This window comes from Asterias rubens, chromosome 2, assembly GCF_902459465.1.
Source record: "Asterias rubens chromosome 2, eAstRub1.3, whole genome shotgun sequence".
In the NCBI taxonomy this organism is placed as follows: Eukaryota; Metazoa; Echinodermata; class Asteroidea; order Forcipulatida; family Asteriidae; genus Asterias; species Asterias rubens.
Window position 1 is genome coordinate 5357872 of NC_047063.1, and position 27601 is coordinate 5385472.

Below are 27601 nucleotides of genomic sequence, written 5' to 3' on the forward strand. Positions count from 1 at the left end.
TAGTCTTCTCACTTGGTGTATCTCAACATATGCATAAAATAACAAACCTGTGAAAATTTGAGCTCAACCGGTCGTCGAAGTTGGGAGATAATAATGAACGAAAAAACACCCTTGTCACACGAAGTTGTGTACTTTCTGATGCTTGATTGCGAGACCTCAAGTTCTGAACTTGAGATCTCGAAATCATATTCTTGGAAAATTACTTCTTTCTCAAAAACTATGCCACTTCAGAGGGAGCTGTTTCTCACAATGTTTTATACTATCAACCTCTCCCCATTACACGTAATCAAGAAAGGTTTTATGATGATAATTATTTTGAGTAATTACCAATAGTGTCCACTGTCTATAAAATGTTAAATACATTATCAACAGCTGCAATGCTTCCTAACATGGATTTCCTTCTCCATGTTTCTACCAAGTAAGTTTTTACGGTCATTCATTTTGGAGTATTTACCAAAGGTATACCCTCCCTTTAAGTCACAATACATTTAAAAAGCTTTTTTTTATAATCTATCATCAATTTGATTCTATAAAGAATAAATTATCGATCAAGATTTTTTTTTTGGATTGAAAGAAATATTAACCAGAGTAGGATTTGAACCTATGACCTTTGGATTGATGTGCCGGGGGACTACCAACTGAGCTATCTAGTGCCAATGTCTGCAGTTTCCCAATTTTGTCAAAATTTACGATACAACCTGGGAAACTGCAGCAAAGAGAGCACCTAAATGGGATGCAGCTAGTAAATTTTTCTTTTGTTAACCCCAACCTATTTAGAAGTTACCCTGTTTCCCTTGTGGTAATAACTCAATAGTGAAATAGCCTTAAGAAAATCCCTGACAAATAAAAAAATAAAAATAATAATAAACGTATTTATAACACGCCTTTTCTAAAGGCTATAAAGCGCCAATTATTTGTACTGCAAGGTGAGTGGGACGAAGATTTCTTGAAATTATGAGACCTAATCATTAGCACACCATGTAATGGTTTACATGGTGCTACAACGCATACAGCAGCCACAGCCAGGAACACTTGCATATGCTGGGATACACCAATTGAGAATACTGGTCTTTGTCCAGCCGTCGATTTCACCAAACTCTTCCTAACTTGGGATTAATCTTAGGACTTAGGAGTAGTTGAGTTCCGTATTCAAAGGGGTAGGACGCATTGAACCCATCCTAGGTTAGGACGGGTTACTCGTCCTAACTCGAGTTAGGATTAATCCTAGAGTTTTGTGAAATCGGCTGCAGTGCCTTTAAGGGAGAACGCTGACTCCATACCCATGTTTTTCTTAGTCAATATCTTCCATGTTAGTATACGGGATTTCATCGGCAGAGTCTTTAACACATCCTTCATGTACATCACGATTATCTAGAGATGACATCTCCTCTACCTCATCCTCCTTCTCATCGTTGTCTTCTATATCCTTGTCTGGCTCGCCCCCGTGCCCCCCGGCAGCATTGGCTACCTCCGGCCCACCACTGCACTCCATGGGTGGGTTGGCTTCCAGCGGGAATGGTACGTATGGGATGTATGGCTGACGGAGCCGGTAGAACAGTAAATAAGCAGACTGGGCGCACACATTCTTGTCGGAAATCAAGGAAACATGACTGTCATCAAACAGGCGCCATTCTGTAATAATGATAATAATTTAATCAAATATTTATAGAGTGCCTTATGCGTTGGCCTCAAGGCACTTCACATATACAAACAAAAGCAAACATGTAAGTAAAAAGTAAGCCAAAATACAGTTTGCAAGAAACAAGTTAAAACTATATCAGCAAACAACTCTAAGCCTATTTTTTGTTTATTTATTTATTTCAACAAAACCCACAAAAATGGAGAAGATAAAAATACATAATATTTACAATAAAAGATATAAACACGTGTTTAAGGAAACAGGATAACCCTGACACTCCTGGACGACCCCCAGACCATTATGACAAAGTAGTAAAAACAAAAAGATTTTCATACAATCTGAGCAGCTGACCGAGAGAACCAAGATCATCACATTCAAGAAACTTGTTATGAAACAAAACTGCTTTGACACTATCACAAATACAATGATTGACACAGTCTACGAACTCAAGGTCAGATTTGAAAGTATAAAGAAGGACTAGTAATGCAAAAGATCACTGAGCAAGCTAAAACTGTTTTTAATTCTATCAATTAAAGTATTCTTATAATATGCAAAATCATCACTGGTTTCCTATTTAAGAGGTGAGCATAAAAAGACCTAGCCTTGAAAGTGCTGTCAAAAATCTAACATACAAGATTAAGTTGGAATGTGGACAAAATATCGTTGATCAATTCAAACCATGTAAAAGAGGCGTAGTTTAACACTACTTATGAAGAACCATGGCAGATTAAACAAGCTTACCCTGTGTTTTGGATATTGGAAAGATGTGGCATTGAAATTAACACACTGATACCCATGTATAGGAACGAACAGGAGTCAGAGCTGTGTTCCAAACCTATCGTTTTTAAACACAGGTTGAACAGCCGCTCCTACACATGTCAATACATTGCAATGAATAAAAGGCCTTTTGACATTTTACAAGTTTCAGATCATTTGCAAACACCTACTACATTGGTAATGGAGTCCGTGATATTGAGTTTACTTTCATTCAGAACCCAAAAGCCAACCCAAAAGCCTGCCCAAAAGGGGTCCGAAGATAAAGTGTTCTTGTCATATAGTCATTAGCATAATCAATAAGCTTTTGGAGACCATCAGTACAAGTATAGAAACAAACAAGAAATAGTCGCTTCAATTTCAAACTTGAAAATTAAAAACCTTTTAAAAAAGCCTCAAGAATATTTGATTACAAGCTAGCATGAATGAAGGAGCAGATATACCATGTTCATTTTTCTTCCAGCTTTCTACACTGGGGAGGCGACCAATGGCGGTATAATGCCCACCTAGAATTCCTCCATGATGATTAATGACCCCGTAAAGGTCATAGATCGGAGGGACAGGGCCCTTCACTCCATGGCAGTACGGCGACAAATCCAGACCCCTGAGAAAAAAATCAATTAATCAAAACTATTTAAAAACAAACTATAAACAAGTCTGTTATTTTTAAGATGTTAAAGACAGTGGACACTATTGGTAATTGTCAAAGACCAGTCTTCACAGTTGGTGTATCTCAACATACGCATAAAATAACAAACCTGTGAAAATTTGAGCTCAATCGATTTGAAGAAAAAACACCCTTGTCACACGAAGTTGTGTGCTTTCTGATGCTTGATTTCGAGACCTCAAATTCTAAACTTGAGGTCTCGAAATCAAATTTGTTGAAAATTCCTTCTTTCTCGAAAACTACGTCATTTCAGAGGGAGCTGTTTCTCACAATGTTTTATACCATCAACCTCTCCCCATTACTTGTAATCAAGAAAGGTTTTATGATGATAATTATTTTGAGTAATTACCAATAGTGTCCACTGCCTTTAAATTTGCTTTGGGGATACACAATATTAATTTTTGTTTAACCCATATATACCCAAGTGTGTTAGCACTGTATACTCTGTTTGTTTAAAACAAATCACAGGCCTATTACTCGGATGCGATTCAAACCCACACCCATTGCAACTCTAGAGCAGTCCAGTGTTGTATCAACTAAACCACCAAATCTGTTGTTTGTATCAAAGACAGTGGACACTATTGGTAATTGTCAAAGACCAGCCTTCTCACTTAGTGTATCTCAACATATGCATGAAATAACAAACTTGTGAAAATTTGAGCTCAATTGGTCGTCGAAGTTGCGAGATAATAATGAAAGAAAAAACACCCTTGTCACCCGAAGTTGTGTGCATTTAGATGGTTGATTTCGAGACCTCAAGTTCTAACTTGAGGTCTCGAAATCAAATTTGTGGAAGATTACTTCTTTCTCGAATACTACGTCACTTCAGAGGGAGCCGTTTCTCACAATGTTTTATACTATCAACCTCTCCCCATTACTCGTTACCAAGTGAGGTTTTATGCTGATAATTATTTTGAGTGTTTACCAATAGTGTCCACTGCCTTTAATAAAACAATAATAATATTAATAACAACAATTATAATCTAGTCACAATGAAAAATTTGTAAAGGGCCATTAATCTATAAAAACAAATTTAAAAAATTGCCGGAAATATGTAAGCACTGGGAAAAAAAGAATTTTTAGAAAAGCATACGTTACAAGATACGATAGATAATCCAAGTACACATGGGATGTAGAAGAGCACATAAGATATATTTGCTTAACAAATTACAAGTGAATAATAATTATAATAATAATATAGGTACTCATAAAGCGCATTTAACAAGGATCAAAGCGCTGTACAAAAATAACAGAAAATTACAAAGAAACAAGAAATACAAATAAATACAAAGGATAAACAAGGATAATACAAATAATAAGCGAGGAGGAAAGGTTATTAAGAGTAAAAGAGGTAAGTGGCCTACAAATTGCAGGCCCTTAATGCTTTGACAGGCTTTCCCAGACTGCTTAAAGGCAGTGGACACTATTGGTAATTACTCAAAATAATTATTAGCATAAAACCTTTCTTGGTGACAAGTAATAGGGAGAGGTTGATGGTATAAAAGCATTGTGAGAAACGGCACCCTCTGAAGTGCCATAGTTTCCGAGAAAGAAGTAATTTTCCACGAATTTGATTTCGAGACCTCAAGTTCTTAATCTAAACGCACACACCTTCGTGGGACAAGGGAATTGTTTTCTTTCATTCATATCTCGCAAGTTCGATGACCGATTGAGCTCAAATTTTCACAGGTTTGTTATTTTATGTATATGTTGAGATACATGTACATCAAGTGAGAAGACTGGACTTTGACAGTTACCAATAGTGTCCACTGCCTTTAACAACAAATTTACTGAATCAGAAATCAGATTCAAATCAGGAAAAAAACCAAGACCACAGTGGCTGTTAAAAGGGCAAGGCCATTCTCATTTTACAAAGGAACCTTCCATGATTCTGTTCAGCAGAGTGTGGCTTCGAATCCCGGTCGTGACACTTGTGTCCCTGAGCAAGACACTTAACTATTATTGCTTCTCTCCACCCAGGTGTAAATGGGTACCTGTGAGGGCAGAGATGGTTCTTGTGATTGATTTAGCCGAGCAGGGCATTTGTTGCACGAGGCTGTATACTCCCCAGGGACATGAGATGGTTTAAGGAGTGAATTAAGGCCCAGTGACTAGGGGTAGTATTAATTTGAAGCGCTTTGAGACACCCGTTCGGGGGTGAAAAAGTGCAATATACACTCAAATATTATTATTATAGGAAAATCTTAAAGTCTATCTGAAACTTTTGAAGGGACACCAAGACCAAGACCAGGGCAGCGGAGACCATGGCCTAGGTGAAATTCCAGGCTTGTGTCCGTTGCTGGCATCAATGTGCCAATGTTCGCTACAATCGACTACAAGCGCACAAAGGGTGTTTTTTTTTTTCTTTTGTTATTTTCTTGCAACTTGATGACCAATTGAGTGCAAATTTTAACAGGTTTGTTATTTTATGCATGTTGGGATACACCAAGTGAGAAGACTGGTTCTTGACAGTTACCAAAGGTGAACAGTGCCTTTTAGGCCTGGAAAAACAAAGTTTAAAGTACATGTATGAGGACAATTCAATTCAATTCAGTTCAAAAAAGTTTAAACATCCTCAATAGGCAATTACATCAGTCGGACATACAAAGACTTTCAAGGGCCGTCAGAATATTATGGACGCAGTATAAAGATTACCTGACTGGATAGCGTATCATCTTATCAATCTTATCTCTCCAGATCATGTTCTTGAAGGAGAATCTTTTAAGTTGGATGATAAGAGAAGATGGCAGACGCCAAAGAGACATTTGCTTTGTTGCCTCACGGTGTTCCTTGCACTGTGGACAGTACCTTCAGGTCAAACAAATAAAATAAAATTTTGCATCAGGGATAAAAAATAATATACACCTTATGGTTTGCAAGACACTGATGTATAGTTAACTATCCTTATAAACAGCATTGTTTAAAAAAAAAGTTCATTTATTTATTTATTTATTTATATAGCACAAACGCTGAACATAGAAAATACGCTATAAAAGTATACCCATACAATGAATAAAGGAAACATCAATAAAATTACCTTAAAAATGAGCAATTATAATTACAATTAAAACTACCACAGTCAAAGAAGATTAGAACCAATGTAAACAATATAAAAATACAACATACATTTTGAAAACAGATGAAAACAACAAACCACAAAAATAACTCACAAAGAGCTAAGTACGACCCACCATATCACATATTAAAACACAGGATAATTTTAAGGACATTCCGCTTTTTAAAGATTACACTCTGACGTCCTGAATCTCATTTCTGCTTTGTGTTTCTTGTAACAAAATTTCTGTTATAAAAGGGAGGATAACTTTCCGTATGGCGCCACCTCCTTTTCGCTCATTTTTACAAAAAGGGATATCTCATTGAGGTAAATTAGATACTTTATTATTTCATATCGAATGGAAAAGTGGTGGCACCATACAGAAACTTGTCATAAAGTGATCTTGTTGTAGCGAGAGTCGATTGATCACAGAGATGCCACAAATTTGTTAAATTTTTATGAAATTTTATTCAAAGAGTCTGGTGGTCAGAACAAGGACAAATCTTTTAGCAGGCGCAATGAGTTGCGAATCACCAATCATCCATATACCCAATGGATTCACATACTCATCATTAAAATCCTTACCATGCTTCGTCTGGTGCCAGCCTCTCAGGCTCAGTGAAGAGGTTAAGGCAATGGTCTAGGCTGGTGCTCTTCTCTTCTTCATAGTGTTCATACACAGACTCATCTTCTGTGTATTCCTGAAGGTTGAAACAAATTGTAAACAGCCTTTCAATGCTATGCCAACAGAGGGCGGTGTCCACAAACAAAGTGTGCACAAAGATAAAATGTCAAATAATCAATTGGATTTGTACAGGAAAACAAATTTCATAATAACCTTCAAGGAAATTCTCATTGGTTTGAATTCTGGTTTGAATATTTTCCTACAATTGTTGCCTGTCTTTTTATTTTATTTTTTTCCCAGGGGGGGTGGGTCACAGCCCTTACCAATTAAAATGGTCCAATAGGAGCAAAAGCCATGACTACCAACTGCATTTTTATATCAAATAAACTGGGGAGACCAAATTATGACAGGTTTGTTATTTGACGCACATGTTGAGTTACCCCGAGTGAGCAAACTGGTCTTTGACAATGACCAAATGTGTCCAGTTGCCTTTAACCCGAGCCCTGGAGAGTGTCGCTGGACTTTCCACTTACCAATGATTTAGATTCCACCAGGACGTGATTTTGCATCTTGGGATCGTTCCTCCAATCCATTGACAGGAAATCATAGTGTTTGATGTTAATGGGTGTGTCGCCTGTGACCAAGGAAGAGTCAAGAAATTACCACAACGCTTCATACAAAACTTTATATATTCAATCAAAGGTACAAACAAAATCAATTCTAAAGTTTATCAAAGGCAGTGACAATCCTGACTTTAGATTCAATACCTTCTGGTGACCCCAGAACAAGACAGAAAAGGGAAAACAAAAGATCTCCATAGGGGAATTCTAATGACTGGGGTGCTCTACAAAGAGTGTGTAAAAAGGATGTGAAGTAAAGGGAACAAAGGAAAGAACAAAAGATGTCTCCACATGGATGCAAACAACAGAATGAGTTAATCCAACGGTTCTTTTCAGAACCACCCCAACTCATTTAGAGATTGTTATTACATGGTGTTACCGCAAACTTTTCTATAAACAGAATGTGTGTTGGTGACTCTTTACAACGTACCAGAGCACCATCTGTTTGGGTACTGGTTACTTGTGGTTCCAAAGATTGCATGCAATTGTCTGTAATTTATCAAAGAGATCACCTTCTTGTGCTACTATTTAGTTAAATCACATTTGTTTCCATATTGGTCAAAAAAGGAGAATAATAAACAAATCAAGTACAACTATTCAAGTCAAAGACAGTCCAGAACAGATCAAGAAAATAACTTGTGGAAATGAAATGATTTTTTTGTTAATGTAATGGATACGAAGCAAACCAATAAGGGGGCATTTCAGCTAGAAAGGCTTGTTTTGAAATGCCTGACAAACACAAAACAAAAATCAACAAATAAACAAAAACTTGCAATCTTACTCTTAGAGGAGGAACAAATAAATACTAAAATGAAGGATGGCATTATAACAACAATGAGGACGGAGTTTTGAAGACAAGGAATAGGTAGGAATGCATACAAGAAAGGAAACTAAGACGAGTGTTAATTTAAAAATGGGGCAGTTACTTGCTGTCAATTTGCCTTTTATGACCATCACCCTCCCCTCCCCTGCTTTACTGAACTAACCTCTGTCGGAGAGTCGTTCCCCATTATGGCCGATCGAACCATGTCCTGACATATGAACTGGCTTGATGAAGAACGGCGGCATTGTCCTCTCCGGTAACTGAGGCTGACCGTGAACAGTTGCTGAAAATTTCAAAAGAAAACGTTTGAAGGTAGGTCAGACCAACATACCTCAGAGACCAATCATGGGTCCATTTCACAAAGAGTTAGGACTAGTCCCAATAAGGACTAGTCCTAGGAGATATTAAAAACTTAAGGCTAGTCCCAAGTTAGGACGAGTAACTCGTCTCAAGTAGGATTTGAAACTTTGCATGGTGGAATTACGATATGGAAAGGTTTGCCGTAACACCATGTAATGACTTTCTCCAAATGAGTTAGGGTGGTTCTGAAAAGAACTATTGGTTTCAACTCGACGTTTCGATCAGTATGCTCTGATCATCTTCTGGAGAAAGCTAGCCTCTGATGCTGCATGCTGCTTTAGTACTGTGGAGGCGGATTAGCTTGGTGATCTTAACTCGATATAAGATTAGTCTTAACTCTTTGTGAAACTCACCCCAGGGCCCAGCACTTCCAACCTCCTACAGGCATTTCACAGAGTACCATGAATGCAGAATTGTGTGTTAAAAACACTGGACACTATTGGTAATTGTCAAAGACCAGTCTTCCCACTTGGTGTATCTCAACATATGCATCAAATAACAAACCTACATGAAAATTTGAGCTCAATTGGTCGTCGAAGTTGCGCGATAGAAATTGAAAAAAAAACACCCTTGTCACACGAAGTTGTGTGCTTTCAGATGCTGGATTTCAAGACCTCAAAATCTAATTCTGAAGTCTCGTAATCAAATTTGTGGAAAATTACTTCTTTCTCGAAAATATGTTACTTCAGAGGGAGCCGTTTCTAATAATATTTTATACAATCAACAACTCTCCATTACTCGTTACCAAGTAAGGCTTTATGCTAATAATTATTTTGAGTAATTAACAATAGTGTCCAGTGCCTTTAAGCAAGGAACTAGACATAAGCAATGTACACTTTACATTTGACTGGTAACTAAAGGTCATGGGTTTGAATCCCACCCGAGTGTTTATGGCTGGTTACTTAAGGTCATGGGGTCGAATCCCACCCAAAAGATTTGCCTGTAGGTTTTTTTTTCCAGAGCTTGGAAAAGTACTTAATACAGTGTACATGTATACAGTGCTTAGTACACAAATTTTAATCTTTATCCCCGATGCAAAATGAACATCTAAATGTATGGTAAATTATTTCTAATCAGCTTGAATCTAAGTGCTTGATGGCTTTTTGTGTTATATTTTACAATATGCTATATACAGGGTACAATATCACAATAAAACTGTCAAGCTAAAAGATCGAGAGGTCCTTGCAAAGAAACGTATAAGGCCTTACCTTTAGCGACACCATCAGCTGTTTTCTGTTTGGTGCCGTCCGATTCACCGTCCACAATAACCTCTCCTGATGCTACCTCACTAGAGCTAGTCTCACCCTCCATCGATTGCACATCTAGTTCTACCCTATCCTGTGAGTGGGCTGGACCAGCTTCATCCCCTTGCCCCCTACTCGGTATGGATGGTTCAGCCATTTCACTTGCATCAGAGGGGGGTTTGCTAGTGGGAGATGCAGCAGATGTCGGTGGTTTGCAAGTAGCTGTAACCGGTGGTTGGAATATGTTTGTAGAGTACCTATGGAGTATATGGAAATTGATTGTTTAAGAAGAAACACCCTTTTCACACGAAGTTGTGTGCTTTCAGATGCTTGATTTCGGAACCCCAAAATCTAATTCTGAGGTCTCGAAATCAAATTTGAATATTTTGGTAGAAAATTATTTCTTTCTCGAAAACTGCGTTACTTCAGAGGGAGTTCAACAGCTCTCCATTGCTTGGTACAAAGTAAGTTTTTATGCTATTAATTATTTGGAGTACCGGTAATTACCAATAGTGTCCACTGCCTTTAAAGATAGTCATGGTAGAAAGCTTCCCTTAAAATATTACTTGTTGAGGTGCTGTAGTTGTTGAAAAAAAAGTTAAACAATTTCACACACAAAAAAATGTTTGTCTCAGTGAGCCGAAAATTATTTTAGCATGTACGCGTGTACAACAGATTGTACAACTGGGTTCTTTTACATGCGTTAAACAACACACTGGATCTACGGCTATATGTCTCATCTGAAGGATCCAGCAATAATCTTGATAAAGACACACCATGACTCTCTGCTGATCAAAAGCACCAGTGATCGAGTCCAGAGGTCTCATCCGTTCAGCCACGACAAGCCATATTCCAGGCCCTGGAATTCACTTCCTGAAAACCTCAGGGAAATACACAACATCTCCCTCTTTCAGCAGCAACTGAAGACACACCTGTACATACTTGCTTTCCCTACCATTTGAGAATTCCTTCTTTTCCAACTTTGGCCGGCGCCTTTGAATGGTTTTATATCAGACTACCGTGCACCTTTACAAATGCTGTGTTATTCTTATCGTTATTATTGGGTGCGTTCGTTTAGCTTCCCTAGGTCTCCCCCGTGGTGCTCACTCGGGTGAGCCCCTGACAAGAGCTAAACGAACGACCACTCACCGCTCTCGTAGTGACGTCGTTTACCTGGGGCCAGCCCCCAAGTGACCCACTCCACAAGCAGGGCACTGGGGGCTGACCTGGGTGAGCCCCTGGAATGACATCAAAAGCTATTCGAACGCATCGGGCAGACCGGGGATGACCCAGGGAAGCTAATTGAACGCACCCAAAATTAATACATTACCTTGCATACGCCTCCATGGCCTGACTGAGTCTTGCATACGTGCAGTGAGAGACAGGAAGGCTGATAACAAACGGACATCCCAGAGGTTCAAGATCACGTCTGCATGTCAGGTTGTGGGTTGGCCAGTGTTTCTTCTGACAGTTACTATACAAGTAGTCAGACAACAAAAACAATTTAACAGATGTTAAAGGCACTGTACACGTTTGGTAATTGTCAAAGACCAGTGTTCTCCCTTGGTGTATCCCATTGTAAGCATCAAATAACAAGCCTGTGAAAATTTGGGCTCAATTGGTCATCGAAGTTGGGAGAAAATGATTAAAGAAAAAACACCCTTGTTGGACGAATTTGCGTGCTTCCAGAAGTCTTTTAATATTTTAGTGAGAAATTACATCTTTCTCAAAAACTACATTACTCCAGAGGGAGTCGTTTCCCACAACGTTTTATACCATCAACAACTCTCCAATGCTCGTTACCAAGTCAGTTTTTAAGTTAATATTTGTTTTGAGTAATTACCAAACGTGTACCTTCCCTTTAAAGATTTCTCCAGAAGACGATCAGAGCATATCGAAACGTCGAGTTCAAACCAACATTTCATTTCAGAACCACCCCAACTCATTTAGAGATAGTCATTACATGTTGTTACCGCAAACCTTTCCATATAGATGATAAATTTGCATTGGGGGTTAAAAATATTCATTTTGTTTTGATTCATACACACCAATGTGTGTGAGCACTGTCTACTCAGTACCTCCCCGAGCTCTGTGAAAACAAATCACAGGCATATAATTTGGGTGGGATTGGAACCCATGACCCTCGCAATGCTAGAGCAGTGTCACACCAATCAAGGAGGTGTACTCACCGATCACAGTATCCTGCTCTGTAACATTTGGTGCAGTGTTTGAGGGAGTGATCCGATTCTCTTTCTTTCCTACAGTATGAGCATCTAGCAGCAGGAGGTGGCATCATCATCCGCTAGCACAGAAACAAATAAAAACAAATTTGTGCTTAAAAGGCAGTGGACACTACTGGTAATTTCTCAAATTATTTATTAGCGTAAAACCTTTCTTGGGGACGAGTAATGGAGAGAGGTTGATGGTATAAAACATTGTGAGAAACGGCTCCCTCTGAAGTGCCATAGTTTTCGAGAAGGAAGTAATTTACCACAATTTGATTTTGAGACCTCAGGTTTAGAGCTTGAGGCCTCGATATCAACCATCGTTACACACACAACTTCGTGTGGCAAGGGTGTTTTTTCCTTTCATTGTTATCTCGCAAGTTCGATGACCGATTGAGCTCAAATTTTCACAAGTTTGTTATTTTATGCATATGTTGAGATACACCTGTGAAGGCTAGTCTTTGACAATTACCAATAGTGTCCACTGTCTTTAATAGGTATTGTAATTTTTAAAGACACTGGAAACTATTGGTCAAAGATAAAATAACAAACCTGTGAAAATTTGAGCTCAATTGGTTGCCAAGTTGCGAGATAATAATGAAAGAAAAAACACCCTTGTCACACGAAGTTGTGTGCTTTCAGATGCTTTTTTTCAGGACCCGAAAATCTAATTCCGAGGTCTCAAAATCAAATTAATGGAAAATTAAATACTTCTTGACATCTACGTTACTTCAGAGGGAGCCGTTTCTCACAAAGTCTAATACTATCCACAGCTTCCCATTACTCGTCACCAAGTACGGTTTTATGCAAATAATTATTTTGAGTAATTACCGATAGTGTCCACTGCCTTTAATAGGTATTGCAAATTAATGCATCACATCTTTCAAATACTACAGAGCGAAGTAGGCCCCATTATTATTCAGTTGAAAAGCACAAGATTGCTAGACTTGTCAGGTCATGATTCTAGTGGTCAGGGGGCTAAAACACTGGCCTCCTCCTCGGGCCTGCCGTCAAGTGTCAAATTAAAGCCCTGACTCTCATAACCCAATGTAATCTATTTGTAATCAAACAGAACAAACAACTTCTCATGACTATTGCTCCAAGACATTCTTACCTGCATTACCATCACCTCTTGCACATCCTCCCCTGAGAGCTCCCTAGAAAGAACTTCACATCTGCAAAAAAAACAAAAACAAAAACATTACCATTTTAAGAGAAGACTCAACCAAAAAAACCACAAATGTAGGGGAGTGCTTTCAATCATTAGGAGTTTCGGCCTAACCCATTGTAATCGTAGAGATTTTAATTTTTTTTATTCTTATTCTTATTATTATTCTTATTATTATTTTTCTTACCGGCCCTATTCCCATAAGGTTTGTACACAAATTTTGTTATGAAATAATCTTGTACTTAACAATGTCCCATCGTTACAGATTACACTCCAAATTGTAGCTTATAACTTAACTTAGTTATTCCAATACTTGAGTCACCATTGCGTCATTCTTACCTGTTTTATAGATGTTTTAGAATTTGCTGCAAGCGGACGACTTCGTCATTTTCGGTGCCATACTATTCCTTAATACACGTCAAAAAGCCTGTGACGCGGCACAGAATTCTCGTAAATTCCGAACAAATCCACAGATTAATGAAAACCCAAACACGGAAATCAGTCCATAGCTGCACCACTTCCCAATAAATAGTGTTTGTTTCATGTTTTCCCCCTTGTGTCAACGATATTTAAGTTTATCTGGTCGTCTCTCGGTTACATGGCGAGTTATCCATTCCCACATCCCGATGTATGTAAAAGTCTGAGTCAGGTACCTGGCCCGTGTTCGACCGAGTCACGTACCCGGCCCAAATCAGCGCAAACGTAAACATTTCAACGCAAGAGGTCGCTAAACAAGTTTACCATAATTTCACGGTGCTCTGTATTTTGGAATACTTCTCTCATGTTTTATTGTATGTGATCGGTATGAGACCCGAACTTTCAATTGATACAAAAGATCATATAGCATTGTAGTTTACACGCTACGGCGCTATACGATCATAAGGTCATTAATTTACACTTTTGACACACTTTAGAAGCACATAGCCCTCTTTGACCTTTTCTTACGGTCTATACAGCCAGTTCAAATGGTTAACAACCAAACTAAGCATTGGACCTGACATCTTAGTATGAACTCAATTACGTGCACTTAATTACTAGTTATGCTTGTTACTTTTAAGAAGCCACATCAAATAAAGGAGAGTAGCAAACATAAAACACTTCATCACACAAAAGTCTTCGTGCACAAAGCCCGCAAAAAAACCCAAAACAACCGCACAATTGATCAATGACGCTCTGCAATCACCCCGCAAACATATAAAATTAAAAATTACAACAGAATAAAACAAAATCAGGACGGAAGAATCTTATAGTACAATAAAATATGATTTTTTTGCTCATCCAGGTATCCTAAATTGGTCATTTTTGTAGAATGCATGACGCCTACACCACGCTAACCAGAACTCAGCTCCGTTGACGTGACCACGCTGTTGACAGTATGTGCGTGTTTTGCTGTTTGTGGTCTTTTGTCAAGGCGCTAGAAACTATTTTGTAATGCTGTCACGTAATTTCACCAACAGAGGGCGGTTATTCTCGCGCTACCACAGCACTCTGAAACGCCCTCTAGCGTTCAATGTTTCTCACATTTATTATCACACATGTAGTAATACAAAGACTACAAGCATGTGTGTTGCATGATGCAATCAGGGGCGCTGTGTGATCGAGAGTTTGCCAGAGTTTGCACATGCAAGTAAATGTTTTTTACGTTTTTCCAAACCTCAAGTGAATGTTTATACGTTGTATTCAAACCTTAAATTAGAAAAATAAATAGTCATAGTTCTGTAGTACCGCTGCTGGTACTTTTGACTGGTCAGCACTTGGCAAGGTGTTTCAGCTGGTCCACTGCGGTTTCCACTGGCATTTTCAGTCATAGCTCCAACACTTTGGAACAAGCTACCAATCCACATTCAAGCAGCTCCTTCATTGGACTTTCAAATCTCAACTTAAAACACATCTGTTCTGTCAATCTGGTTATAGCGCTTAGAAACTTCCGTATTTAGCGCTCTATAAATGTTGTAATTATTATTATTATTATTATTATTTGGCCATTGGACCACCGTTGAGGTCGAACGCTCTAAATGCAGACTGGAAAGCATCTTTCATGCTGTTTAACATGACTCTTTTAATGAATACACAACATTTTTTGTTAAATATAGGAAATTCTTGTACATACTTAGGGAACAATATTATTTGGGAGTCCAATAAACCAAAACAAAAAGTCACATCAGAATGTTTGGACTTACACAAAGATGATGTCGTTATTAGAGACAGTGCTGAGACTGCTAGCTTTGTTGAAGATTTTCTGCACCCTGCTACGATACATTTCAAATACCCGTAACTGAAAACAGTGAGATGGAGAACAGCATTTATCATCTTAACATATCATAAAAATGTTACACAACACATGGGACCAAGGGCTTTACATCCCATCAAAAGCAATGGTTAAGTGTCTTGCTTTAAGGACACAAGTGTCACGGCTGGGGATTCAAACCCACACTCTACTAATCAGAAACAGCAGATTTTGAATTTGGTGCTCTTAATAGCTCGGCCATGACACTTCCACAAAGATAAACACAAAGTCATTATCAGAATTTACAACAAAGTATATAAATAAGTTTCAAATCAGCAAAAAAATTACAAGCGAAAAATGACAAGCAATTATAGAATATACAATACAATAAAAAATATATAACATACACTAGAAATATGCAATGTTTTAAAATGCAAACACTTAATGAGAGTAGTGACAGAATAGGTGTAATGTACTTACATTGACAGCCTGGACATGGGTCTTATCAGCCATGATGGACTTGAGCTCATCTACAGTGGCATCCATCGACAACGTTACCACATACTGAAAAAAAAAAAAAAAAACGGGGGTTAACGTCACTGAATTCATCAGGGATTATATTCCTTTGGTGCACAACTACCAAAAACATAAATGACGATACAACCTGGGAAGCGGCAGCCAGGGGATCACTGTTTGTTTCAGATATCAGTATAAACAGATATCAGTATCGTAATTTGGGTGTGATCCCTGGCTACACGGCAGTTAACGGTTGTATGGCTTCTGACTGGCACCCCCGAACAAAGATGTTGACAGACACAGAATAGGGAAACCGCCAACATAGGGCTAGATAGCTCAGTTGGTAGAGCGCTGGCACGTTAATCCGGAGGTCGTTGGTTCGAATCCCACTCTAGTCAATTCTTTGTTCAACCCCAAAAGTCATTTCAAAATTTACCCAGTCAGTTTCTCTTGTGGTTTATACTTAATTATTAAGTTATAATGAATTTGCATTTTTGTTGTTGAAAATACAGGTAGAGTGATTGCAGATTTACTTGTACATGAATTTACCTAATTACAAATGATAAAGATCAATGAATTTTTTCAGTTTATGGTTACAAAATAATGCAGCAGTATGATCAAGAAAAACCAGACTGACAGATGCTTCAAGACTGGCGACAGATAGACCAATCTGGCACACCATCACCATACAGAAGCCACAACAAGGTCCCCTGCCTGCATGGACGGCATAGGTCAAGTAGAAGTCAAAGTCACTGCTTACCAGGAGCGTCACTGAGTGATGGACATAAGCGCTATATATGAAGCCATTATTATTGTTATTAAAAAGGTCTAAATCTCTGATCCAAGTGTAGGGAGGAATAATGAAATGACGGCGTTTTAATAAACCCTGTGGTGGATTTCACAAAGAGTTGGGACTAGCCTTATCTTGAGTTAGGACGAGTTACTCTTCCAAACTTAGGACTACCCTTAAGTTTTTAATATCTTCCAGGACTAAGCCCACTCTTCTCTCACCTCTTCAGTCTCCTGACGATGACTAGAGCAAGCTAGTCGAAATGTTGAGACCAATTCAGAACTGACTCCGCGGCAGTACAGTTAATTACGATCCTATAAGCTAAAGTCTATTTTCTGTACCATCCGACCTGGTAATAGTTAAAAAGCAGGACAGTTCTTTTTAGAACTGAGAAGTCTCTCGAACCCCCGATTATCTACTCTGCGGTAGTAGAATAAAGCAAGACAGTTCTCTAAGAACAAACCGCAAACCAAATAAATATTAGTCCTAACTCTTTGTGAAATCGACCCCTGGAGTTGTGGATTTCTAATCGCTTGTTGGAACAGTGTCCTCAGTGCTAGGCAAGTAGATTAATACCCTTCAATGCCCTGCCCTTATCAGATTTACACCACAGAGAATTACAAAATAAGATGGACACACAAATCCCACGTTTTAATTTAGACCACAAGGCTGATAGCATTTTATTTTGAGTCTCGTTTACCTTCACTGGTTTCCTGTAGTAGTCTTTGGAGAAAAAGTAAACTGGTAGCACTCTCTTCTTCTTGGGTAAGGGAACCGACAGGTGCATGAAGGGGTCAAAGGTTATGGAAACCTGCACAAAAATACATTATCAAATATTAAAACTACCTGACAGCAAGTCATCAAAATTATTTTTATTGTTGCCAAAAAAAAAAGGGAAAAAAAGAGAGAAATTACTACTGAAAATTGGCGCACCCTGTTATTTCGGGAAGTACATGTACATGTGAAAGGAAACCACACAATTTAAAGGTACAATTTGGGCTGACCGTTATATTCTACTTTTAAGCATCTTTTCAAAACAATCAATTTCAAAAAATAGTTAATTGTCTGACACTTCAACCCTAAGAGAGTCTTTCCTTAAGGCTAAATGACAACACAACAAACATGAACAGGTAACTAACAATTAATTTCATAACAAACACATCTTGTAACCCAAACTGGCCAAACCGAAAGGCAACATGTCCCTCTCAGCAATCTGTTACTAAAATCAAGAGCTACTGACGCCACTAACTGCCTACCTTTCCACATTCTGGACAGACTAATTTGGATTTGTACTGTCCCTGGAAGAGATCTACGATGAACGAATCGTTGCGCTTCTTGTGTGCCTGCCAGGCTACCTCAGCAATTTCCTACAGAATGACAAGAATCAATGAAATGAATGAAGAAATGACTCCAAAAGTGACAAATATTAAACATGTATAACAACTTACTAAGTTACTTGCATTGGGGATAAAGAATTTAAATTTAGGTTTGACTCATACTGTCCTATACACCAATGTGTGTTAGCAGTGCATACTCAGTACTTTTCCAAGCTCTGTGAAAACAAATCACAGTCATCTGAAAGCACACAACTTCGTGTGACAAGGGTGTTTTTTTCTTTCATTATTATCTCGCAATTTCGACGACCAATTGAGCTAAAAAATTGTCACAGGTTTGTTTTTGTGTGCATATGTTGAGATACACTAAGTGATAAGACTGGTCTTTGACAATTAGCAATAGTGTCCAGTGTCTTTACTCAAGCACTCACTCTTACCTCATCAGGCTTGTCGTCAGAGTCCTCTGCCTCAACGTACGGCTTGTTCTTCACTCTGTTCAAATCCTGGCCGACAAAAAAAGAAAGAGAAAACTATTAGCAAAGAGTTCAATTACTTACTGGAAAAGAGAGAGCAGCTGGAGACTAATATAAAGAGTATATGTTGTGATCTAAAAAGGCACTTTAAAGGCACTTTAAAGGCACTAGACACTATTGGTAATTACTCAAGATAACTGTTATCATAAAAACTTTCATAATGAACAATGGAGATAGTGTAAAACATTGTGAGACACGCCCCCTCTGAAGTAACGTAAGTTTTGAAAAAGAGGCAATTTCACACTCAAATAATAAAAAGACTTCAGCTGATGAAGCCTTTTATTATGCATCTGAAAGCTGAAAACACACAGAGTAATGCAACAAGGGGTGTTTTTTCTTCCATTATTCTCTTGCAACTTCGATGACCAGTTGAACCCAAATTTTCATAAGTTTCTATTTTGTTCATATGTTAGAATACATCGGCGTCAGCTTCAGTGTAAGGCCCTAAACAAGAAGCGCATGTTTTCACAATAATGAATTGGGACTGAATTGGGACTTATCTGGAAAATTGAGTCAAACTTTTGAAAAGAGTTACAATCTTCAACAACTAATGCCGAGTGCATGCAGAGAACCAGACTACTATGTCCCATCCAGCCTCAGTTTGGTTAACATTGATCTCAATGGAAGATACATGTACTACCATGGTTTTACCTCATGTAGACCATCAAGCAAGAAGGCCATGAATTCCTGAGCGTCGTGTTGTGCAAAGCCCATAAATTGACTTGCTTTGCTTGCAACGGTGCTCTGCAAAAGAACAAACGAACATTGTGGTTTAAGCCTTCACGTTGCTTTGTAATACACAACAAACAACAACAAACCACTGACGGTTTTGTTTTCCCTTCTGGTCAAGTTTTTTTTTAGAATCACGGGTTACTGCTCTAGTCAATGTATATAGCTCTATGGTTATTGTATAAAATCACATCATCACCAGGAGTGTCATTTGTAAAAGATGTCAGGAGATGACGGACGTTGAGGGTTCCTTTCGTAACAGATATCAGGTTCCTTTCATGAAAAGTTCAGGAATGTCATTCGTAACAGACATCAGGAGTGTCATTCCTAAGAGATGAAATGAGTCATTCGACAGATGTCAGGAGAGGACAGGTGTCCAAGGTTCTTTTCATCTGTTCAAAGCAGATGTCAGGGGGAGTTGTTCATGACAGTCGTCAGGAGTGTCAATCATGACACACGTCTGGCGTTCCTTTCGTGACAGATGACAGACATGGCACACTTGAAATGTCTGTCATTAATATTATTATCATCATGTAACTTGAACACTTCAACGCACACAATAGTATTAAAGGCAGTGGACACTATTGGTAATTACTCAAAATAATTATTAGCATAAAACCTTTCTTGGTGACGAGTAATGGGGAGAGGTTGATAGTATAAAACATCGTGAGAAACGGCTTCCTCTGAAGTGCCATAGTTTTTGAGAAAAAGTAATTTTCAACGAATTTGATTTTGAGACCTCGGAATTAGATTTCAAGGTCTTGAAATCAAGCATCTGAAAGCACACAACTCTGGTGACAAGGGTGTTTTTTCTTTTATAGTTATCTTCGACTTCGACGACCAATTGAGCTGAAATTTGCACAGGTTTGTAATTTTATGCGTATGTTGAGATACACCATGTGAGAAGATTGGTCTTTGACAATTACCAATAGTGTCCAGTCTTTAAATATGGTTTGTGGTTTATGGTTTATTTATTTTAAAATGTCACCGCAGAGAACTTCCGAATTGCGACTCGAATCAGGATCGTTCAAAATATTACAATAGTTATTAAAAGCTTTACAATAGGAAATACATCATGAAAATATGATAAAAACCTCAACGCAAAGGCCTGGCACAAATGTACAATTAATATAAACTATCCACAACACACCAGAAAAAGGAGAGCAATACAACTTTAAAATTGTACACACCTTGAGCTTTGAGGGAGCACATGATCTGTATTTGCCTGACCACAGTGACCTCATGAGCACAGCAAAGGTCAAGATCAGAGTACCACCGGTGCCTAATGGATTACTGTAGTTGATCTCATTCTTCATATTCGAATCTGTGAACATTTCATCAAAAATAGACAGGAAGGGAAAATCAGTTGTAGCACTTCAATGACTAACTAGTGAAAAAATAGAGCGGCGTTCTTGTACTTTGTGACAGACGTCAGGAGTGTCATTTGTGACAGATGTCAGGGGTGTCATTTGTGACAGACGTCAGGAGTGTCATTTGTGACAGACGTCAGGAGTGTCATTTGTGACAGACGTCAGGGGTGTCATTTGTGACAGACGTCAGGGGTGTCATTTGTGACAGACGTCAGGAGTGTCATTTGTGACAGACGTCAGGGGTGTCATTTGTGACAGACGTCAGGAGTGTCATTTGTGACAGACGTCAGGGGTGTCATTAGTGACAGACGTCAGGGGTGTCATTTGTGACAGACGTCAGGGGTGTCATTTGTGACAGACGTCAGGGGTGTCATTTGTGACAGACGTCAGGGGTGTCATTTGTGACAGACGTCAGGAGTGTCATTTGTGACAGACTTCAGGGGTGTCATTTGTGACAGACGTCAGGAGTGTCATTTGTGACAGACGTCAGGGGTGTCATTTGTGACAGACGTCAGGGGTGTCATTTGTGACAGACGTCAGGAGTGTCATTTGTGACAGACTTCAGGGGTGTCATTTGTGACAGACGTCAGGAGTGTCATTTGTGACAGACGTCAGGGGTGTCATTTGTGACAGACGTCAGGAGTGTCATTTGTGACAGACGTCAGGGGTGTCATTTGTGACAGACGTCAGGGGTGTCATTTGTGACAGACGTGAGGAGTGTCATTTGTGACAGACGTCAGGGGTGTCATTTGTGACAGACGTCAGGGGTGTCATTTGTGACAGACGTCAGGGGTGTCATTTGTGAAAGGCGAGACATCAGAAGTGTCCTTTATCATTTGTGACAGACGTTAGGTGCTGTAATTCTTTTCAGAAATAAGTAAAATCATGTTAGCATGAAATTTCTTGTCTTCCTTGATAAAAACAGGATTACCAACCAAATTTCTAATGCTATTCAGCTGTTGTTTGCTTATCTTGAAAATCACATGAAAATTTGGTTGGTAATCCTGATTTTATCAAGGAAGAAATTTCATGCTAAGAAAATTTATGTGCTTAGCAGCTCTATGAAATTGGGCCCAGATTTTTAGCAACTGCCCTTGAAACATTGCTCTGTGATCTTATATTTTCATTCACAGTGAGTAAGGATTCATGTCATGCAGCAAAAATACTCAATGTTGAAGTGCCTTGAGCGTCACTTAGTGACGGATATTAGAGCTATATAAAAAACAAAACTATGCAAACCTATATGCATGGCTCACAAATGGCCGATGCATGCTGTGTTGCTTACCTAGCATATAGTCCCTCAGCTCTCTAGTATTGGCTAAGACCTGAAGTACGCTATTCATGAAGCACGTATTCCCCAGGTTGTCAAGTCCCGTAAAGCCTGGGTTGTACAGCTCAGGTTTGGTTACCGTTTGGCTGGTACCCGGTAGGTGTGACTGAGGGGGCACAGTGCACGTGGGCTTCTGTCAGAATGATAACAATATTGTCATAATATGGTTTGTTACACTTCTTACTTTAGGGTTTGCCAACAAATGCATTGAAAATACCTGTAGCTGGAAAACCAAACTAGCAGACAGCCTGAAAACTTAGCTGGTTTCAACTGCAAATATTTGTGGTTAAATTTGAGCAGAAACCACAAGGCTTTCCAAGTGGAAAACCAAAATGTTCCCAGTGAAACAGTCAGGGTTCCTGACACAAAGTAACGATAAGATAAGAACTTTATTGTCCCACACTTGGGAAACTAAAACTGGCCTTGATTCAAACAGTACAGACAAAAATACTAACAAACAAAATTGAACAATAGACAGACAGATTGAAAGGATTGAAGAAATGATTAAATATGAATATCAAGTATTAAAATATGTTTAAGTTAGGTTTTAACAGATTCAAAGCTTTTACTTATATACAAACATCAAATAATCATAAGAGAAGTCTTTAAAACTGATAACTCAAAATACCACAGCTACTTTAAATCATTGTTAACAATAATGTAAAAAAACAGTGTTCCCAAAAGAAGTGGTATCAAAATGTCCACATGCCCTCCTTTTACCTGCTGTCGATTATCCGCCCCCGAATCCACTGATTTAGCTCCGCCTACAGCTCCTCTCAAAACGTCTTTCTCTGACCCCACGTCTTTGGCCATCTCCCCTAGGTCTTCCTTATCAGTGTTGGATGAGTTAGCCGAGGATAGCGGCATCCATTTACTGGAAACACCTGCCTGAGCTGCTGGACTTGCTGAAAACAAAAGAAGAAAAGTATAAATATAAAATTGTTCTAAGTACACCCGATTGAAGACCTGGGGTTGAATTCACAAAGCGCTAAGTTTGATCGAAACTGTAAATCAATCGTAGTTGCTAAGAAAAGTGTGATGTCACAATACAAATCACTATGGTAATACTGACAATTTAGTATTGCGATGGATTTTATTGCTTTGTGAAATCGGCTCAAGGTCTAAATTTTATGGCTCTGCTTACTGCCAAACTCTATGCTTGCGATCACCATTCTTCACTTACAGGGGAAACCCTGAAGCTGTGCAAGGGAAAAATGCCTAGTTGCATGAAGTACGCACCCACGCACAAGCACAAATTCCCTTCCACCCTGTGAAATATGCTTAACGAAAGTGGGGGTTTCCCTACCCTGATTAAGAGAAGGGATCCACGTGGGATCCATAGTTGGCTGCCGATTGCCCATCCCCCCCCCCCCCCCAATCGCCTTATAAACCTTTATAAAGTGCTATTGAAACAAGTCTCATAACTCAAACATGGTTCTACAAACCTGTTTTAAAGACAGTGGACACTATTGATAATTGTCAAAGACCAGTCTTCTTACTTGGTGTTTCTCAACATATGCATGAAATAACAAACCAGTGAAAATTTGAGCTCAATTGGTCGTCGAAGTTGCGAGATAATAATGAAAGAAAAAACACCCTTGTCACACAAAGTTGTGTGCGTTCAGATGCTTGATTTCGAGACCTCAAGTTCTAAACTTGAGGTCTCGAAATCAAATTCGTGGAAAATTACTTCTTTCTCGAAAACTACGTAACTTCAGAGAGAGCCGTTTCTCACAATGTTTTATACTATCAACCTCTTCCCATCACTCGTTACCAAGTGAGGTTTTATGCTGATAATTATTTTGAGTAATTACCAATAGTGTCCACTGCCTTTAAATAAATATAATACTAAGGCGCTTCCTAAGAATTATGTATTAGTTATTAATATTTCAAGAATGACAGAATCAATGTAGGCAAAAGTATGTTTCCATTTTATGAAATTTACCTAAAACTACACTGACTGATGGGTAGACGGGGAACTTGACTACTTGGCAACACAAACCTTTTGTAATGACCCTCTCCAAGGAACCCCAACGCTCACTGACTTTCTTCCGCAAGTGAAAGTCCAGTTTGTACGGGTTAATCTTGTAAATGCACTGCTCCGGAGAGATAGAACTCCTGTGGAAATTACCAAAAACATTAGTAAAACATCCTGTGTTTCAACAGAGAAGTACATTATGAATACTTAGACAGTGGACACTATTGGTAATTGTCACAGACCAGTCTTCTCACTTAGTGTATCTCAAGATATGCACAAAATACATTTTGTAACAAACTTGTGAAAATTTGAGCTCAATTGACCGTCGAAGTTGCAAGATAATAATGAAAGAAAAAACACCCATGTCACAGAAAGTTGTGTGCTTTCAGACGCTTGATTTCAGGACCTCAAAATGTCAATTCTGAGGTTTCAAAATCAAATTCAAATATTCTAGTGGAAAATTACTTTTTTTTCTTGAAAACTACGTTACTTCAGAGGGAGCCGTTTCTCACAATGTTTTATACTATCAACAGCTCTCCATTGCTCATTACCAAGCAAGTTTTAATGCTAAAAAATATTTTGAGTAATAACCAATAGTGTCCAGTGCCTTCAAACTAAGCACAACTTCTTAAACAAAATTTACTTGGAAAGGGCGTTAAGAATTTGTCTATGACTGACTTACTTTAAGTGGATAGTCCAACTGAAAAGTGTCTCTTCAGAGACATTGGTGTGAAGTTTCAGAAACTTGGTGTCACTACAAAAAGGGGAAAAAGCATTTTGCTATATTAAACAGCCAACTTGACATTGATGAAGTGGTTTAGAGCACTGAATTCAAGCTCTGATGTTTAAGGCATCAGAGTAATAATAATAATAATAGCTTTTTACACCCGGAGGGTGTCCCAAAGCGCTTCACATTATTACCCCTGGTCACTGGGCCTTAAATCACTCCTTCAACCATCTCAGCTCCCTGGTGGGGAGTATACAGCCTTATGCAACATTAATATGCGCTACTCGGCTAAATCAATCACAAGAACCATCTCTGCCCTCGCAGGTACCCATTTACCCCTGGGTGGAGAGAAGCAATTATAGTTAAGTATCTTGCTCAGGGACAAAAGTGTCACGACCGGGATTCGAACCCACACTCTGCTGAACAGAAGCACCAGAGCTTGAGTTCGGTGCTCTTATCCGTTCGGCCACGACACCCCACGAGTGTAGGTTCGGGTCTCGGTCGCGACACGTGTGTCCTTGAGCAAATACAGTATCTGCTTCTCTTCACCCAGGGGTATAAATGGGTACATGTACATGTACCTGCGAGGGTAGAGGTTGGTATGTGTATGAAAAAGCCCCTGGAGCGCTACGGTTGCCCGGGTTGTACACTCCATGGGAGCTGAGAAAGATTAAAGGAATATTATTGGCTGAATGACCAGGGCACTAATCAAAAGTGCATCAATTGATACAGTGATTGTAAAATGCGCTAAATAAGACTTGCTATTATCAACATACACCCTCACGCTGTCAAAAGTATGAAGAACAAATATTATAAATTCTTCTGGGAAGAGACTGACAAAAAAGGTTGACTCATTACCTTGTCCTGAATCTGACGGTCATTTCTTGATCTCGAAAATACACATCCACAGACTCCTTGTCGATTTGTTTGACATAAATATGAAGATCTAAACTTGAAGTATCCTTCATGAAACAAACACATAATAAAATATTATTGAGCCTTCTCAATCGCCACGCCCACTCTTTGGAACAATCTTCCCGTCCACATCCGTGCCTCATCTACACTGGACTCATTTAAAACCGCTCTCAAAACACACTTATTTAAATCCATCTAAGCTGTTCAGTTTCTGCTATTTCATCCCACTTTAAATTGTCATTTTTTTGTTATCGTACACTTGGTATTAAGCACTATATAAATACATGTTATTATTATTATAATATTGTTGTGGTTCGAAGAATAATGGGCAAATCTTACTCAATGGGCAAAAAGTCAAATAAATAGTCTTGTTAAAAAGAAAACAAATTATCGGCCTTACTTTTTCGAACCAGTCGTTCTTAGCATGGTTGATGATGTATGCTAAAAAACAAAAATCAAACAAAAGCAATTAAACAGAAAATTAATAGATGGTTGTAACCGCCAGTTTACTGTTATTTATAGTTTATTCTTAAAGGTAAGGTACACGTTTGGTAATTACTCAAAACAAATATTAACTTAAAAACTGACTTGGTAATGAGCATTAGAGAGCTGTTGATAGTATAAAACATTGTGGGAAAAGACTCCTTCTGAAGCAACATAGATTCTGAAAAAGAGGTAGTTTCTCACTAAAATAATAGACTTCAAGCCAGAAGTCTGAAATCACACAAATTCGTCCAACAAGGGTGTTTTCTCTCTCATCATTTTCTCGCAACTTCGATGACCAATTTAGCTCAAATTTTCACAGGCTTGTTATTTTATGCTTATGATGAGATACACCAAGTGAGAACACTTGTCTTTGACAATTACCAAACAGGTACAGTGCCTTTAAAGCATCGTATGTTTAGGAACAAGTCTTTTAACCAAATACATTTCGTAAAGATCGCTTGGTAGCAGAACCGAGCATAATGGCTACTAAAGAGGTATAAATCTGCTGATTATTCAGCATAAATAAATGAGAAATTCAGTTGAGAAAAACATAAATGAAAAAGCCACAGATACAGCTAGGAATATGTAAAATGGAGAGACCAATTTTATTGAGGTCATATGACTGCTGGTCCAAATACAAAACAACCTAGTGTAGTGGAGCGTAGGCCACTCAAGCCAGGGGCCAATTTCATAGAGCTGCTTAAGCAAAAAAATAGCTTAAGCACAAAAATAGCTCGCTTATTTTACACACGTTACTGGCCAAAATTTCATGCCGAATACATTGCTTGTGACTGGTATTTAGCTGTTGTTTACTTAGAATAACAATTGAGTGGAGTCTTGGCCGGTTATCTGATTTTACTAAGTAAGGATTTTGTTGCTTAAGCAAAATTTTGTGCTTAAGTACATCAGAGAGTGCTTTGTGCATGTTCATTGATGTTCAGAAGGTAATGCGTTGTCTAGTAATAAGTGTAATTGTTGGAGAAGAGTTTTAGAGGCGTGGTGTATTTGGATTGTGAGAAAATGATACATGCAGAATTGTTTTGGAGTCTTCGTATTGATTTGATTTTCATACCTTTAGGTGGGCACTGGATGGCCACATCCGACAGAGCAGGGGGTATTGGAGCATGACTAGATGGCTGAAGGGAAGGAGCCAGGGGTGGGGGAGGGGGAGGTGGGGGACAAGGGACGGTTTGGGGAGGTTGGAAAGATGTGCTGGTGTCAGCGGGTGATGAAGATTCACTTCTTGAAGAGTTCGAGGAAGCCTACCAAAAGAAGTTAATGATGCTTTAAATCATTTACAAAATACAAAGATTTGTTAAAAGCCTTAATAGCTACTTCAATGAAAATGATATTGAATTTGGTCAGTCAGTAGGAGGGTTGGACCACAGTGGATGGTATTGAATGGTCAGTCAGTAGGAGGGTTGGACCACAGAGGATGATACAGTAGGAAGGTTGGACTACAGTGA

The 27601-nt window shown here is 38.7% G+C and overlaps 1 protein-coding gene across 2 annotated transcripts in view; it reads right to left on the minus strand.

Annotated features, from left to right (window-relative positions):
• Positions 1–1064: 1064 nt before the first annotated feature.
• LOC117306229 (ubiquitin carboxyl-terminal hydrolase 19-like) overlaps positions 1065–27601 on the minus strand; it is a 34378-nt gene continuing 7841 nt past the window's right edge. For both annotated transcript variants that reach the window (XM_033790892.1, XM_033790891.1), the window contains exons 5-28: positions 27208–27397; positions 26050–26090; positions 25593–25696; positions 24690–24761; positions 24032–24147; positions 22750–22934; positions 21985–22162; positions 20520–20653; positions 19252–19344; positions 18505–18570; positions 17990–18100; positions 17434–17544; positions 15908–15991; positions 15381–15475; positions 13147–13207; positions 11997–12109; positions 11138–11281; positions 9772–10064; positions 8367–8486; positions 7294–7394; positions 6721–6836; positions 5736–5888; positions 2857–3017; positions 1065–1632 (exon numbers count right to left, since the gene is read on the minus strand). In XM_033790892.1, coding sequence (XP_033646783.1) covers positions 1292–1632; positions 2857–3017; positions 5736–5888; positions 6721–6836; positions 7294–7394; positions 8367–8486; positions 9772–10064; positions 11138–11281; positions 11997–12109; positions 13147–13207; positions 15381–15475; positions 15908–15991; positions 17434–17544; positions 17990–18100; positions 18505–18570; positions 19252–19344; positions 20520–20653; positions 21985–22162; positions 22750–22934; positions 24032–24147; positions 24690–24761; positions 25593–25696; positions 26050–26090; positions 27208–27397 — 3183 coding nt within the window. In that variant the 3' untranslated portion in view covers positions 1065–1291. The remainder of the gene's footprint in view (positions 1633–2856; positions 3018–5735; positions 5889–6720; positions 6837–7293; positions 7395–8366; positions 8487–9771; positions 10065–11137; positions 11282–11996; positions 12110–13146; positions 13208–15380; positions 15476–15907; positions 15992–17433; positions 17545–17989; positions 18101–18504; positions 18571–19251; positions 19345–20519; positions 20654–21984; positions 22163–22749; positions 22935–24031; positions 24148–24689; positions 24762–25592; positions 25697–26049; positions 26091–27207; positions 27398–27601) is intronic.